Source organism: Sebastes fasciatus, chromosome 6, assembly GCF_043250625.1.
Source record: "Sebastes fasciatus isolate fSebFas1 chromosome 6, fSebFas1.pri, whole genome shotgun sequence".
In the NCBI taxonomy this organism is placed as follows: Eukaryota; Metazoa; Chordata; class Actinopteri; order Perciformes; family Sebastidae; genus Sebastes; species Sebastes fasciatus.
In genome coordinates this window covers 22,936,282-22,951,233 of record NC_133800.1, presented here as the reverse complement: position 1 = coordinate 22,951,233, position 14,952 = coordinate 22,936,282, and the positions used below count along the sequence as shown (strand labels likewise).

Genomic DNA, 14,952 nt, shown 5'->3' with positions numbered 1-14,952 from the left:
TTTCTCTCCCTCCTCATCCCACCCGCTTCCTCGTCTCTCCTGCCATCTGCCATCACCTTCAGTTCTTTTCTTGATTTCCTTCAATTCAGCTTCTTTTTTTACTTTTCAGACTCTCTTGGGGATTTTCTGTCACCAACCATCACCTCTACATCATCGCTGCCAGCCAATGACTGACCTCATTTCGCCGCTTCGGGCCCGTCAACCTCCTTTGTTTTAGGGTTGGATAAGGTCATGTGTTTACAGCTTTATGGGCATATAAACAGAACATCGCTATAGATCAGTGGTTCCCTTCCTGTTTGGCCTTTTGACCAATGAAACAAAGTGATGTATACTGATGGGGGTGATAAAATGATCCAGTAGTTCACTGATTAAAGCAAAGATTAGAGCCAACTCTAGAATTAAAGGGGACCTATTATGCTTTTGTGCTTTTCCCTTTACTTTAGTGTTATATAGTTTTTTGTTCATTTAAAAGTTCTGCAAAGTTACAAAACCCAAAGTCCACGCCAAGCACAGTCGGTATGAGAAAAATAAAATGTTTTTTTTAACATTAAAACATGTAAACATGTCCTAGTAGAAGCACCTGCAATTTAGCATAACAGGTCCTCTTTAAAAAAAAGTTTTTCTGCTTTCATATCCTGTTATTCATCTCATCTCTAGAACTAGTCAGTGAAGATGGTGTACAATTAAGGGCCCTCATTTTGCCAAATATAGCATATTCATAATGGCGAATAAAACCATAAATGTGTGTGAAAAAAAGATAGTTAGGGCGTGGGAAAGTTAGCGGAAATGAAAAACATCCAAACTGCTTGACGACCTCTTACAGCATGTTTAATTTGTCAGCCAGCTGCAACAAACTCTTTCATTCCATGAAGGAATATGAGTAACAGCAGAGGCCGAGTTGGGTGCAAAGACTTGTACGCAAACACACCCAACTTCTCCCACAAACATGCAAATACCGTGCATAAATTATTCAATCTCCACATCAGAGACTCGTCCATCTGGATGTAACGAGCAATTTCCTGCATGGCCGCAGTGTCTTTTGACGTCTCTGATGTCAGGTCAAACGAGTTAAAATTTTCTGATGCATTGTTGGTGGCCGTCAGCTGTTGTATATCGGCTCGCTGGAGGGGAAATATTCTGGCGGGATGTAGCAAACAAGGTCTGAGGGGGTTGGGGGGTGGGGAATTTTACAAAAAGGATTGTAAATATCAACTTAAAAGGGATATTTTAATATTGTGGTATGAAGCTGAAGGAAGAAAAGATCCACTTACAAGTGTTTTATGTGCAGATCAACTGTGGGTTCATGTTTAACAACACTGGGCTATTAAAAGTTTGAATATGCTCGTAAATGTTGTCCATAAACCCTCTTGTGCTCGCTCCCCGCATTTCTTTCTCTCTCTATTAGACAGTTCTCACTCTCTCATGGTCTGTCACTTACACACGAGTAGAAATATGTACCGCGCCGGCGTGGGTACGCAGCACAGGAACTTGTCAGTCTAATCTGTTCCATGAGGGCAGTGTGGTCGCCGCCCTTTATTTATGTTTCTGCTAAGCAGCTCTGACATCATGAAGGCATGTCAAGTGAAGCAAAAATAAGGTCAGAGAGAGGGAACGACATCCGTCTGGCGAGACACCAGGGGGTTACCGGCATCCCAAACATCTGTGTGTTGTTTCCAGTGTGACCTCTCTCTAGTAATGTCCTCGCACTCAATTTAACCGACTCGGGGCAGTTCTGTGGGCCCCATCATCCATCCACACGTTCAAAAACGTCCTCATGGCTGTGAGGTTATATTCACAAAGTGTTGACACGCAAAAGCATCCACACACACACACTCACACAGGGTCTCTTGAGGTTTCACACACCTCCACTTGCATTGTCACTCCAGACGTGCACTCAGATCTGCTGTGGACAAGCAGCCGAAAACCACATCCTGAAGCTCACGCTGTGCATCTGGCATACATGTAACAACAACATCTGCAGCAGAATGTGATGTGTGAGTGCTGCTGCTGGCAGAGAGGAGCGCTATGAATACGTGCTGTTCTCTACACCTACACTGTGCAGAAAAAGGGAGGTAGATTTCTGTGATTCTTCTTTGCACACATCTCCTCCCGTGTGCCGACCTAAAATTCAATCCTTGCACACAAACAACCGATTATCCCTTTCTGATTATTCTCACATCACCTCCTTTGTCTGATCCGTTAAATGTCGGCCTCGTGGTTGAGTCACACACCGTGGTGGTCAGCGAGGTACCAACAACGACAGCGAAGCCAACCGGCACCAGACGATGATATAAACGCCTTTGTTCACTCAAAGTCTCCCTCTTCCTCCTCTCCCACAATGCCCAACTGTTCAACACTCGGAATGTATTTGCATTAGAGCCGCAGCAGGTAAGGGCGCGTGTTCTTGTGTATGCAAAAGTTGTAAATACACAACAAGCAGATTATCAAGCGAAGGAGAGAAGTTTGCATTGGCACTCCCTGTAAAAAAACATCCTCTTCCTGTTTCTCAGGGCCCTGCAGAGTGATACTTAACAGCTTAAACATCTCAAACTAGATATCTATCTCTTGCGAAATAAAGACTGAGATGGTTGGAAATAAATCACACCTTTGCAGAATGTGCTTTTTGTGGGTTGTGCAGCAAATGCTTGCATGTTACTATGTATACAGTATGAGCAGGGATGTAGAGATGAATACAGATGGAAGATAAACTTAACACTAATATATACGTTACGGATGTACCGATACTGGATCGGATACCGGGCCATTACTGACTCAAACAGCTGGATCAAATATTAGTGACAATGGGGCCTATATATATTTAATTAAATTCTATGTTTTTATAATATATACATTTTATACTGGAATTTGAATTCCTGTTAATGGTTTGACCAATTTGTTGCTGGTCATTGTTGTGAAATAAACCCCCTATTTCACAACAATGACCCGCTAGCTGTACATTATCCCGCTTATTACATGGCTACTTACTTAAGAAATCAATAATTTGACACAAAGCGGTCCGCCGGAGTCAGAAATCAGAACTGCGCCCATAGCAACGGTCTGTTATCCATAGCAACGGTCTACTATGAAGAAATATCAGACCGTAGAACGCCGTGATTGACCAATCAGATTTGAGTATTCAACAAAGCCGTGTAATAAAAAAGGTTTACTTTACACCTGAATTGTAATTCCTGTTAATTTTGAAAAAAAAATTTGCCAACTTGTTGGTGTAATATTTACTATTTTAATAATAAATAACAATTCGCAAAATTTGTATCTATGTATTTATTTGTTGCATTTCGTTTTACAAAGTTAGGAAAGCAATGTTTAAGTCAAGCCTGATGTTGCCTTACATAAATTTATAAAAGAATGATCCAAGTCACTTCCACACAGTGAGGCCTGCAGCTTATTAATTAACACTAGTATCGGACAACACCCAAAGCCCGGGTATCACTCATCGGTATCGGGACTGAAAAAGTTGGATCAGTGCATCCATAATATATATGTTATATCTTACAAGTTTATTGTACAGTTTATGTACAAGCTAATGCAGTCCAGCAAACATCACTGTAATAAATCCTGTTCTAGTTTTTCATTGATTCAGCCCCATAGTAAATTTTGAGGCCTTATTTAGCAACTGTGATCTCTAAGTGTAAAAAACCTGTTATTGAAACGAGGTCATTGGTTAGCCCTCGGGTTCAGTTTAACAGTAGCGAGTGTGTGTTTGTGTGTGTGGTCTGTGTGCCACAGGAAGCTGAGGGAAACACTGCCCAGACCTGAGCAGAAGGGGAGGACTATAGCAGGAAGAAGCTCTTTGTTGCCCTGTTCCACCATGATGTCACTTAGGCCCCCTCTCTCTGTCCAGCCGCCTTATTGCCAACCCGAACGAGCCTCTCCGACCACGTATTCCTCATTATCGCAGTAATAACGGCACAATCTAACATCTGCTAACGCTCTCAAAGCGCACATCGGTGACGTATACACCTTTTACCTGGCAACACTCGACTATTCTTTTGGCTGCTGCGAGTCTCACATGTTAAACCACTTAATGAAGGGTCATAAAATCTAAATCAGTCATAAACAATTAAAGAGAGATCTTATCGGCAGTGTCGGCGCTAGGAGCACAGCTGTGTCCCGAGTGTGCTGCGTTGACAATAACACCTGAATAAGCTGTATTTAGCATGAAAGCTACATGTTCATGTTAACATTGATTTACATATGAAATCAGTGCGTTACATGTTGCTCACAGCTCAAAGCTTTAAGAAAAAAAATACACAAGTGTGACTCTTTATGTCCTTGTAAACATTGCTGCTAAAAATAGCAACCGTCCCAAGGGCAGGAGCGGTCTGTTAATACAAACCAAGGTGGTCAAACCGGTCCATGACCTCAAAGCTGGTGAGCTGCGACAGTTGTCGCTAGAGTAACCGTGTCTGTAACAACATAAGTGACCAACCGTGTGTGTGTTTGTGCGGGGAAGGTAATCGGTGTGAAAACTTGGATGCAAGGGCAGAAATCTCACAAAGGCAGCAGAAGGCCGGGGTACATTTCCTGTCTGGGACAGAGTCATGTGCCACAAGTTTCCTGTCCTATAAATATATAAAATATGGAATGTGAAGGAGGGGGAAAAACATTCAATAGAGTGACATTATATAACCCACCAGGCTGTCCGGTCAAAGCACCACACACACAGCCCAGGGCACGCTGGGTAATACACGCTGTTTGCTCATCCATAAAGATCCAAGAGGACAGAGCATAGTCCACATGAAGCTATAGCCATAATGGGACGCTGCTACGCTCTGACACGGCGTCAGTGTGTTTGTTCACCTCCATAAATGTTTTGATAGGGTTGAAACATTATGGAAATGTAATCCTAAGGCTCCGTGAGGGATGATTTTATTTCCTCTCGCTCGGAGCGAAACTCTGCAGTTACATCACAAGTGAGCAAACATCGAGCAAAGTGCTTCCAATGAAAACAAAGAGGTCCAACTTATCAAACTGATGGAGCACATGATGCACTGTACTGCATGTGGATAGACATTATTGAACATGTGTGTGTGTGTGTGTGTATGCGCACAAAAACCCATCCCGGAAATAGGGTTAAAGTGATTACATTGCCCTTCTCAAGCGGCCTCTATCCTCTCTAGCTGTTTCCTTTTTGTCCTCAAACACACACACACACTCTCTCTTTATGAAGATGTTTGTTCCACGTCTCGCTCCTGTGTTGACATTCCTTATTCTTTTGTTCTGTTTTGGCAACATACCTCGAAAAAAAAAAAAAAGGTAGGCTACTTGAGAGGGTCTATCGTTGGAAACTCACAGCAGGCCTCAAGGAAGAGCTGAGATTTATTAGTTTTTACAGTATTAGATGTCATAAACGCCTCTATTTTTCTCCCAAAATGCACGTTTAAAGAATCCCTAGGCCATATGTTCCCATAAATAACCTACAGTGGGATTATAGTCTCACACACACATAACCATTTCCTCCTCCTAAAAACATAAACATGGTGAAAAGATCCCTTTGTTTTTATTTAACACAATTCATTAGATTTGAAAGGGGTCATATCGTGCTCATTTCCAGGTTAATACTTGTATTTTAGGTTTCTACTACAACATGTTTTAATGTTAAAAAAACATGATGAATTTTCTGATACTGTCTGTCTGAATATACCTGTATTCATCCTCTGTCTGAAACGCTCCGTTTTAGCGCCTGTCTCTTTAAGACCCCCTCCTGAAAAAGCCCAGTCTGCTCTGATTGGCTTGCGAGAAAAATGTGGTGCACCTTTGCAAAGGTAGTTCTCAAGCTGTGGGCGGAGTATAGAAGCAAAGAGACAAAACCCTGATGTTTTTTTGACAACAGCCGCTGCCTCCATTTTTGACTGAAAACGCTTATAATATTTACGGCTGTCCCGAATACCATTTTTTCACACACACACCTCTACACACAACAAACAGTGATAACCGTCAAACTAATAATAATTAATGTTGAATATGAATAATGAATAATGTTGTGGGATTATTCCTTATTTCATGGGATATTTTGGGATTTATAATTTATTATTACATACTTATATATAAAAAATGAAGAATTTTTTTTTTTAAACGAAGCACTCTAATTGTGATTTGGAGGTCGAATACCATGGCAACGGTTGAAGCTTCGAAGCATTCTGGTCAGCCCTAATAATATTTGTAATATTTTATGGTTCAACACAGACCATTTCAGTAGAATATGACAATAGAATAAAAATAATTCTGTTTTACTTTTTTACGGCACTTTCTAAGCGGACGTTTTACTGGCGTCCGGTAGCAGCTTTCAGTCCAAGATGGCAGAAGCATAGCTTTGCTGCTGGGCGCTGATGATGCAATGGAATAAACAATTGACTTTCACTTCTTGGCAGCCCACAGAAAAAATACTGTGTTGTCTTATTTCACAGTTTGTGGGTTGGTAGGCACTCCAGATACCCAAACGTATGTGCACAAGCACTGAAAAAGTGAGTTTTTCATGATGTGTCCCCTTTAAATTATATGGCCTTATGTAATTTCAAGCCCTACAATGTCTGACCATGTTGCGTGTGTGTACATAAGTTTCCATGGATATGTTGAAAAGTGCATAGTCGAGCATTTAGCTCCTCATACAACAGGAGACATTAGGAAGGAAGCTTCATAAGCTACAGTATTGATTATCGCACGATTAATGCACATCAAATATTCATTGGATGTTCCATTAAAGAGATGTGGCAGCAATGCACAGCACAGGAAGCACATCTCTGGCCGTATAGTATGCATCAAGACACGATAGAATGGTGCATAAGTAATCACCTGTATGTCTGACACGGTGAAAAAAGATATCATCAGTTTGGCTGCTCGGTGCATTCCTGGAGTACTTTAGTGACGAGCTATTCAAATTCACATTTTCTCCGCATCCACTTTCCCTCAGCCCACCTTGTCTACTTCTACTTTCGATAATTATCTCCTATATTTCCCAGAATTCCACTCGACAACCCCCAGAGAACAGGCGTGAACTTGTTGCATCCAGCTGAGTTATGTATACTGTATGTGTGGGTAGAAGCAGCAATAACAATAGAGATAGTAAGAGCTAGAGAGCTGAATTTTTCCACTCAAGAAAAAATGAGTCACACTCCTACTCAAAACACAGCGAGCCTTGTGGCGTGTTGTCGATGGAGAAATGTATCTCTACTTCTTCTTTGGTTTATTTCTCCAGGTTTATCTGCTGGTAGAAGATGGGGAGCCAAGGAAAAAGCCCCAGCGCTTTAATTCTGAAGTATTCACACACAAAAAAAAAACGGATTTTAACTGTCGAAGCAGAAATGTTTCTGTCAATTTCAACTGAAACATGCTGAAAATATCTCAGCATGAAATAATTACGTTGTACAGAAACCTGCATGAAAAAGAAGCAAACAAAATTGGTCAAAAAATATAAGAGATTCTCTCCTTTGCCATCGTTTTAATTTGGAGGAATATTTGCATAAACATCTGAAAGTAAATGCAAAAATTTAATTTTCTTAAAAAAAATATATATATATGCTCGTAACACATTCATAAGGAATGAATATCAGTACCAAATACTTGCTAAGCATGCCAACATACCCACAATGACAATGCTGACAAGATTATCGTATTAGCATGCTAACATTCGCTAGTTTGCACTTATACTATTTTCAATAAAGGTTGATGAAAAATGAAATGAAGAACTTCTGCTGACTGATAATCTGAAACTTGCGTGCCAAATAATGTCTTGACAGAGAAGGAATGATATGGAAGTATGTGTTTATGAAGGCCTATGTTATGAAGTTGAGGATGAGGTTCAGCCAATATGGCTTTATGCCGAAGTGCGGCCTGCGGCTAGCTGCCATGCAACGTCTATGAAAAGCTGCGGCGGCCGCCCCAGAGCTCAGCGAGCTGCGTCCGTTTGATACTGCGGCAAAATGCGGCCAAACTAAAGTTGGGAAAAGTTGAACTTTTAGTGGCGAAGTACGGCCAGAGAGGACCTGCAGCCAATCAGTAAACAGATCTTGTGACTCCTGTGACATGTTGATCTATGTTACAAGGAATTTCTTCCCGCCTGAATCAGAAGAATACGCCTCCCGGCTGGATAAAAATGTAAGCATTGCGGAGAGCCGAACTTCACCCTATAGGGATGTCTGTACTAAATTGAAATATTTCAATCTGGACCAAAGAGACGGACGCCACTAGCATGGCTAAAAATGTTTGTTTTCGGTGGCCACTGACTTAATATTTATGGATGCAGCAAATGCCTGGGCTTTGGGTATCGTCCAATACCGCGTACCGGTCTGATACCAGTGTTTAATTTATAAGCTGTATGCCTCACTGTGAGGAAATGACTGGGATCATTCTTTTATGTGTAAGGCAACATCAGGCTTGATTTCAAGATTACTTTACTAACTTTGTCAAACTAAATGTGACAAATAATTACATAGATATAAATTTACTGAATTGTTATTTATTATTAAAATAATAAATCTTACTCCAGCAACTTGGTAAAAAAAATCTTCAAAATTAACAAGAATTACAATTCAATCTATAATGTATATAGTATATAAACATAGAACTGAATTGAATAGATTGGCCCCATTGTCACCGATATCCGATCCGGTATCGGTGCATCCCTGTTAATATTACCAGTATCCAGTAACCCTGACTTTCAGTAAACTCTGTGGGGTCTAATGTTGCAGGCTACGCACTCCTGTAACATGCCGGGAAGTAAAAACATAAAAAAATCACAACTATGGCTTTAATAATCAAAGTGAATCACCTCCGAGAGAAGTGATAAATATGAGATGTGTAAGAGTGGGTCACGAACAGCCCTGCAGCAATTTGCAACAGACTTTCTTCACAGGTTTTCTTTTCTGCTTCTTTCCCGTCAGAAGAACCCAGCGAGGAAACGACAGGCTGCTTTCCCCCTCGTGTATTTTACGCTCCCCTCCATTAAGGCTCTCTACCCAATAAAAGTCGACGGCATTATGTCATGTCTCCGTCCTTTCAGAGGGGTCCTGTGGGAGGAGGAGCACTCCGGAAAAGTGCTTTTGTTTGTTTGTAAGTGGGAGAGAAAGTTTTTTGTGTGAGAGGCGAGCCTGGTGTATATTATTCATACTGACGTTAGCATTAGCTGACAGGTGAAGGATCAGACGGGATAACAAAGACCCGAGTTGTGTGTTTGATTCAAACAGGTTACTCGGCTCGTTTCACTAGAAATCTGTCAGTACTGACGACAGCAGCTCCTCCAGCTTGCTGAGGCTTGTTGTAGCATCACATGATGGAGCTACACCATCCCGACTCCCACTCCCCCACCCCCTCAAAGAGCTCGAAGACACTGTGCATGTTCAGAGCCCACACAAATCGCTTGGACAGACAAATACCTCATGCCTGTTATCTCATGTTATCTTGTATCACATGTGGCTTGATATGATGAATGCATTCTTTTGAGAGTGCAATCGGGCCACATAAAACAACAAAAACACATGATATCATTGATTTCAAACACAACAGAATCCATTCAGGGCATCCCAAATGACTGGATATACCACCATAGTTAGCTACTAATCATGTAAGGCTTTTCTCTGTGGATTCTCCCATTTGTAATTTAGCACACAAATGAGTCCGATGTTCATTAACAGCCACATAATTCTGGACTGACGACATTATCGATTGGTCTGCTGATTATTTTCTATGATTAATCACTGAGTCCATCAAATGTCAAAAAAACAGAAAAAAACTGTTTCTCAGAGTCCGAGGTGACATCCTCAAACGTCTTGTTTTGTCCGACCAACCGTCCAAAACCCAAATATATTCAGTTTACAATTATATAAACAGAAAAATCTGCAAATTCTGACATTGGAAAAGCTGCAACCAACACATTTTGGGCATTTTGACTTGAAGATTTACGGAAAACTTTAAACAATTATCCAAATAGTTGCCGATTAATTCTGTTTTGATTGACTAATTAATTAACTGGCTAATTATACCGTAATCCTTATCCAAAGCATACATATATTGTAGAGCTGCAACGATTAATCGATTAGTTGTCAACTATTAAATTATTCGCCAACTATTTTGATAATAGATTAATCGGTTTGCGTAATTTTTTAAGATAAAAAAGTAAAAATTCTCTGATTCCAGCTTCTTAAATGTGAATATTTTCTGGTTTCTTTACCTCTCTATGACAGTCAACTGAATACCTTTGAGTTGTGGACAAAACAAGACATTTGAGGACGTCATCTTGTGCTTTGGGGAACACTGATCGATATTTTTCACCAAAAACAAACACATGTATCACTGTAGACATGTCTTCCAAAATCATTCTTTCAACCAGTCTGGCTCTCAGTCTGATGACATTAAATCTTTTGTTTGAGAAAATGATGCGGAAGGCAAAACAAATGGAGAGAACAGCTGCCATGTTCCCATCATCATGTCTCAGCTTAGTCACCTGGAAATAAACTAATCCTTCACTACTCAGGTGAGGTATCCATTAACGTACTGCTTCTGCAGTATGAAGCTTTTCCCTGTACTGACTTCTACACCAAATGTGACAGAAGGGATTTTTTTTTTTTTTTTACTCGCGCAACCACAACCTCCAAAAACACAGAGACAGCCCAAATGCAAAAGCCAGCAGCAGGCATCCGAGTGGAATTCGGTGTAGTGGCCCAAACTAAATACCCCGGCTCTGCTACAGCAATTCAAGGGAAGGCATCTGGATGCAGCAATGCAGTTTTTCCCCCCTCACTCTCATTCACTTGGACAGCTGATGACGTTCGCTCGCCTGGCTTGGAATCTGCTGCTGCTGCCAGCAAGAGTTGTGAATGGGGACGCACACACACACACATAATAAGCCCAGGGTCTACTGCGCTGATGTTGCTCTCGTCAGAGCAGCTGGGTTCAGGTTACATTTAAACAAAGGAATTCAACCCCACACCCCTCATCTACAGTATACCCTGGTATTAAACCTACTCCCTCCCTGTCACTACATGTCAGCTAACGTTAAAAAAGATCCAAACAGATCTCGCTGAAACAAACCACCATGAATAACTTGGCGGAACTTCTTTTGGATCATGCTGCGACCCCCCAATTTCCTCAGCTGAGCTTTCACGATGGGTTAACAGCAGAACCGTCAGATGATACTCAGATGACCGCGCAGGAGATCGGGGTGTTTCATTTCACTGCATGCTCATCATCCATAAAGTATCTTCCGCAGAGACCGGAGAGCAGCTCCACAGGAAGATGGAGCTCGGATGGCAGTAGCCCACTCAGTTTGTTATGTAACGATCAATTTGATTAAATAGCTTATGGGCTGCATCTAACTGATAGTGCATAATACCATTTGGCTTTACGTAAGAGAGTGGTCACTCGACGAGATGGTTCAATATAATCTACTTTCCTATGGAAATCCATATGAGTTAGATTTTCCACTCGGTGATAAACGTGAAACAGCATATTGGTCGTAAATCCTCTCTGATCCTTAAGTTTAAAACCGGCTGGTTTTAATCTCCCACCTCTCTAATCAATGAGAAGTGTTCACTTGATGGTAAAATCCAGACCAGTACTGTGTGACACAGAAGAGCCAAAGAGCGATGGAAGTTGGCACAGGGGCCTGTTTTGCTCTAACTCCTGGCCCGGGGGGATATCAATCCCTTTTTTTATTTCTACGCTTCGCTGCCACTCACACTGTTTTACTGATTTTGGGAGGTGTGAGGACGGACGCTGGCATGAAACGCGGCAAAGTGGAAACTGGGCCTTCCTGTTGTGCGTCCCTGGGAGTGTTTTGGACAAGAGGATGCATGCCTCTCGCTTCGGCTCTCACTCGCATAAACAACCAGGGAATAAACAGGAGTTTCTTCGCTCCATTCACATCCTCTCGCTGCTGCTGGTATGTGGCCTAAAGTGAAACTCTGTGTATACTGCCATACACATGAGTGATGAAGCAGGAGAGTTACCACTCCGGGCCCTGTAAGATAAAACCTCTAATGATCCCCACAGTTAAAAGGACACTCACAACAACCTGTGACACGCTTCAGTGCAACAAATCTGAATTCAACTGTTGGATCTATACGCTCACACGGCTGCATTTGTAGGGCCATTGATCAGGCTGCGGAGAAAAGTCGTGCTTCAGCTGTTAACTCAAAGAACCGTCTCATCCCTTAATGTGAAACTGTAAAAGGCCCTTTCTCTCCCACACACTGGGCCTGGATGAGCACCAATGGAGCAGCTGGGACAAGCGAGATCTGTCACGGGTCATTAACTGCTCTTATTAATTCATGAAGCTTAATTCACCCCAGCCCGTGTCGTGCTCTGCCTTGCCTATGAAACAAAAACGTCCAGACTGACCCCCAGGCGAACAGCGTCCTTCGTTAGGGGTTTTGACAGCATGTCAACTTCCTGTTTCACTTCATCACTCCGTTAATTCCCATGAAACTCTCTCTCTCTCTCTCTGTGCCTGGACTTGTCCCCTTCTTTTTTCCTCCCAAGTATGTCCTCATGTGAGATAAATGGAAGGAGCTGCCAGAGTCTTGTCCTGCGTCACCCCGCAACTCCACAGAGACTGTTGCCACATGAAACCACGTGCAACCAAACTTCTTGTGTGTGCACACCATGGACTGTTTATATAGAGTCTATGGTGTGCAGTTGTGTGAGAGTGTGTGTGTATATTAAGAAGTATTTCTAGTGAAAGGTTTCATAATTTAATTTATCTGAAAAGATATGGCACACATCCAGAGTTCCAAGGAAGTATGATGTTTTTAACCCACTTGTTCCCATTACACGCCTCAGAAAGACCATGAGGATGTTCTGGCCTATAGGAAGATCACAAACCATGAACTACACAAAACGACAGGGTGCTTGGACATGGAAACAATATTGATAAGAAGAAGATGGAGATGGCTTGGACATGTATTAAGGAAACCATCTGACATGACATGACAAAAGTGGCGTTGCGTTGGACACCAGAGGGAAAACGCAAAAGAGGGAGGCTCAAAAACAACCTGGAGGCGAACCATCGAAGGAGAGATGAAGACGAGAGGATACAGCTGGAACAGCTTGAGAAGAAAGCAAACAACAGAGATGAGTGGAGATCCTTAGTCCTTGCCCTATGTGCCACCAGGCGCAACAAGGACTAAGTAAGTAAGTAAGTTCCCTATACACTTTAAAGGTCCCATATCATGCTCATTTTCAGGTTCATACTTGTATTTTATGTTTCTACTAGAACATGTTTACATGCTGTAATGTTAAAAAAAAACTTTATTTTCCTCATACTGTCGGCTTGAATATGCCTGTATTTACCCTCTGTCTTAAACGCTCCGTTTTAGCGTATTTCGACGGAATTGTGACGGAAATGCAACGGTATTGCGTTGCTAGGCAATAGCTTGGGTCCATGTGTACTTCCTGTCAGCTGATGACATTCACATACACTGCAACCAGGAAAAACTGGGACACATTTAGGATGTTTATGTTCAAAACTGCGTAAAGGGTCTGAATATTGTATATTCGTGACATTACGAATGGGCAGAAATCCTGACAGCTTGTTTCAAATGCAGAGTTTCTGAATACGGGCTGTGGGTATTTACCTGTGGATTGAGCGTTTTGATACTTTCACCGTATTTGTATAGGACTTTAGCCTGCTTTATAATAAAAAAAACATGAAAATCACACTTTTTTATAATATATCCCCTTTAAGGGAAACAATCATGGCGTCAGACTGCATGGTGTTTACCTGCAGGCCTTTCCTCCTGCCCTCAGCACGACCCTGTCTTCCTGGAAAAGGAGCTATTAATAACACCATATACCTTTATATTCCAGTCAGACTACATGTGGCCTTCTCAGACACTCTGATAACAGAGCTGTGCAGAGCAGAACAGGCCCCACACAGAGATTTCAACATCATCATCACATCACAAATGCCAGCCAGCCAGGCTGCACTCATTTATTCTCTGTGTATAAAAAGAGTTATTCCCTGAATCAGTGTGTGCCTCAGCATGTATAATGTTGCGAAAGAGCGCATTCATTTGCGCAGACAGTGAGAAGCGGATGTGGGAGGCAGATTTTTTTTTTCTCTCCTCTTACATACGTGGGAAAACGCATTTGATCTGTCAAAATCATCCAGGATAAAATGATGCATTAGATTTTAGGTTAGAATTTATCACCATTTTCAGTGAGATGTGCTCATGCTGTTTGTATTATTGCATAAGTGTTTTTCTGTTGCATCTGTAGGATTTACCTGCAGCTGTACTGAGCAGTATACAGGCTACCCACCTACTGCCGTCATCGTTACCATTATTCCCACCTTTTCTGCATAAATGTAACACAGCCAGGCCTACTGAACTATTAAGCTTCTTTTATGTGCCAACTTACCCTCTCTCGCTTTTAGCAGTACAGTGTTGGCTACTATGTTCTCCAGCTCCATCAAAAAAAAAAAATCCTAAATGCAGAGGTTTCTCGGTTCACAAGCGTCTGCAGAGGAAAAACAACGTCCTTCAGCTGGTGCGCCTCTGCTCTGTGTCTGTGAGTGTGTGTGTGTGTGTGTGTGTGTTTTCTCTTCACTCCTCGTTGGTATCCGAGCGGATTTCACTCATATCAAAGTCGTAGTGGATAAAAACAGGATGTCATAGATTCGCTTGCAATGTAAGCTGTGCATGGTTCTTCTTCTTGTTGCTGCATTTCTACTCCAATCCCCCCAAAACCCCAAAACCAGTCCATGCGTAATGTGGCTGCGGAATCTCTCCGACGCAGAAGAGGTTGTGTTCAAGTTGGAGGAGCTGATTGTATGTTCCTTTTCCTTTTCACAGCGGATCTCTACACCAGCAGGACACTAGCAGCTTTACATTACAACAGCAGGAGGTTGGTTGGTTGAGATGGTCCAGAGATCAGCAACATCAAGCGAGCACCCCTTCCTCTGTTGGTGCGTAATCAGAATGGGCTGGGCCTCTCGGT

General features: G+C 42.0%; 1 protein-coding gene across 1 annotated transcript in view; it reads right to left on the bottom strand.

The window, feature by feature from the left end:
• Nucleotides 1-14,952, bottom strand: part of grk5l (G protein-coupled receptor kinase 5 like) — a 31,456-nt gene extending 16,504 nt beyond the window's left edge. The window contains exon 1 of the mRNA XM_074638534.1: nucleotides 14,374-14,952. Coding sequence (XP_074494635.1) covers nucleotides 14,374-14,425 — 52 coding nt within the window. The 5' untranslated portion in view covers nucleotides 14,426-14,952. The remainder of the gene's footprint in view (nucleotides 1-14,373) is intronic.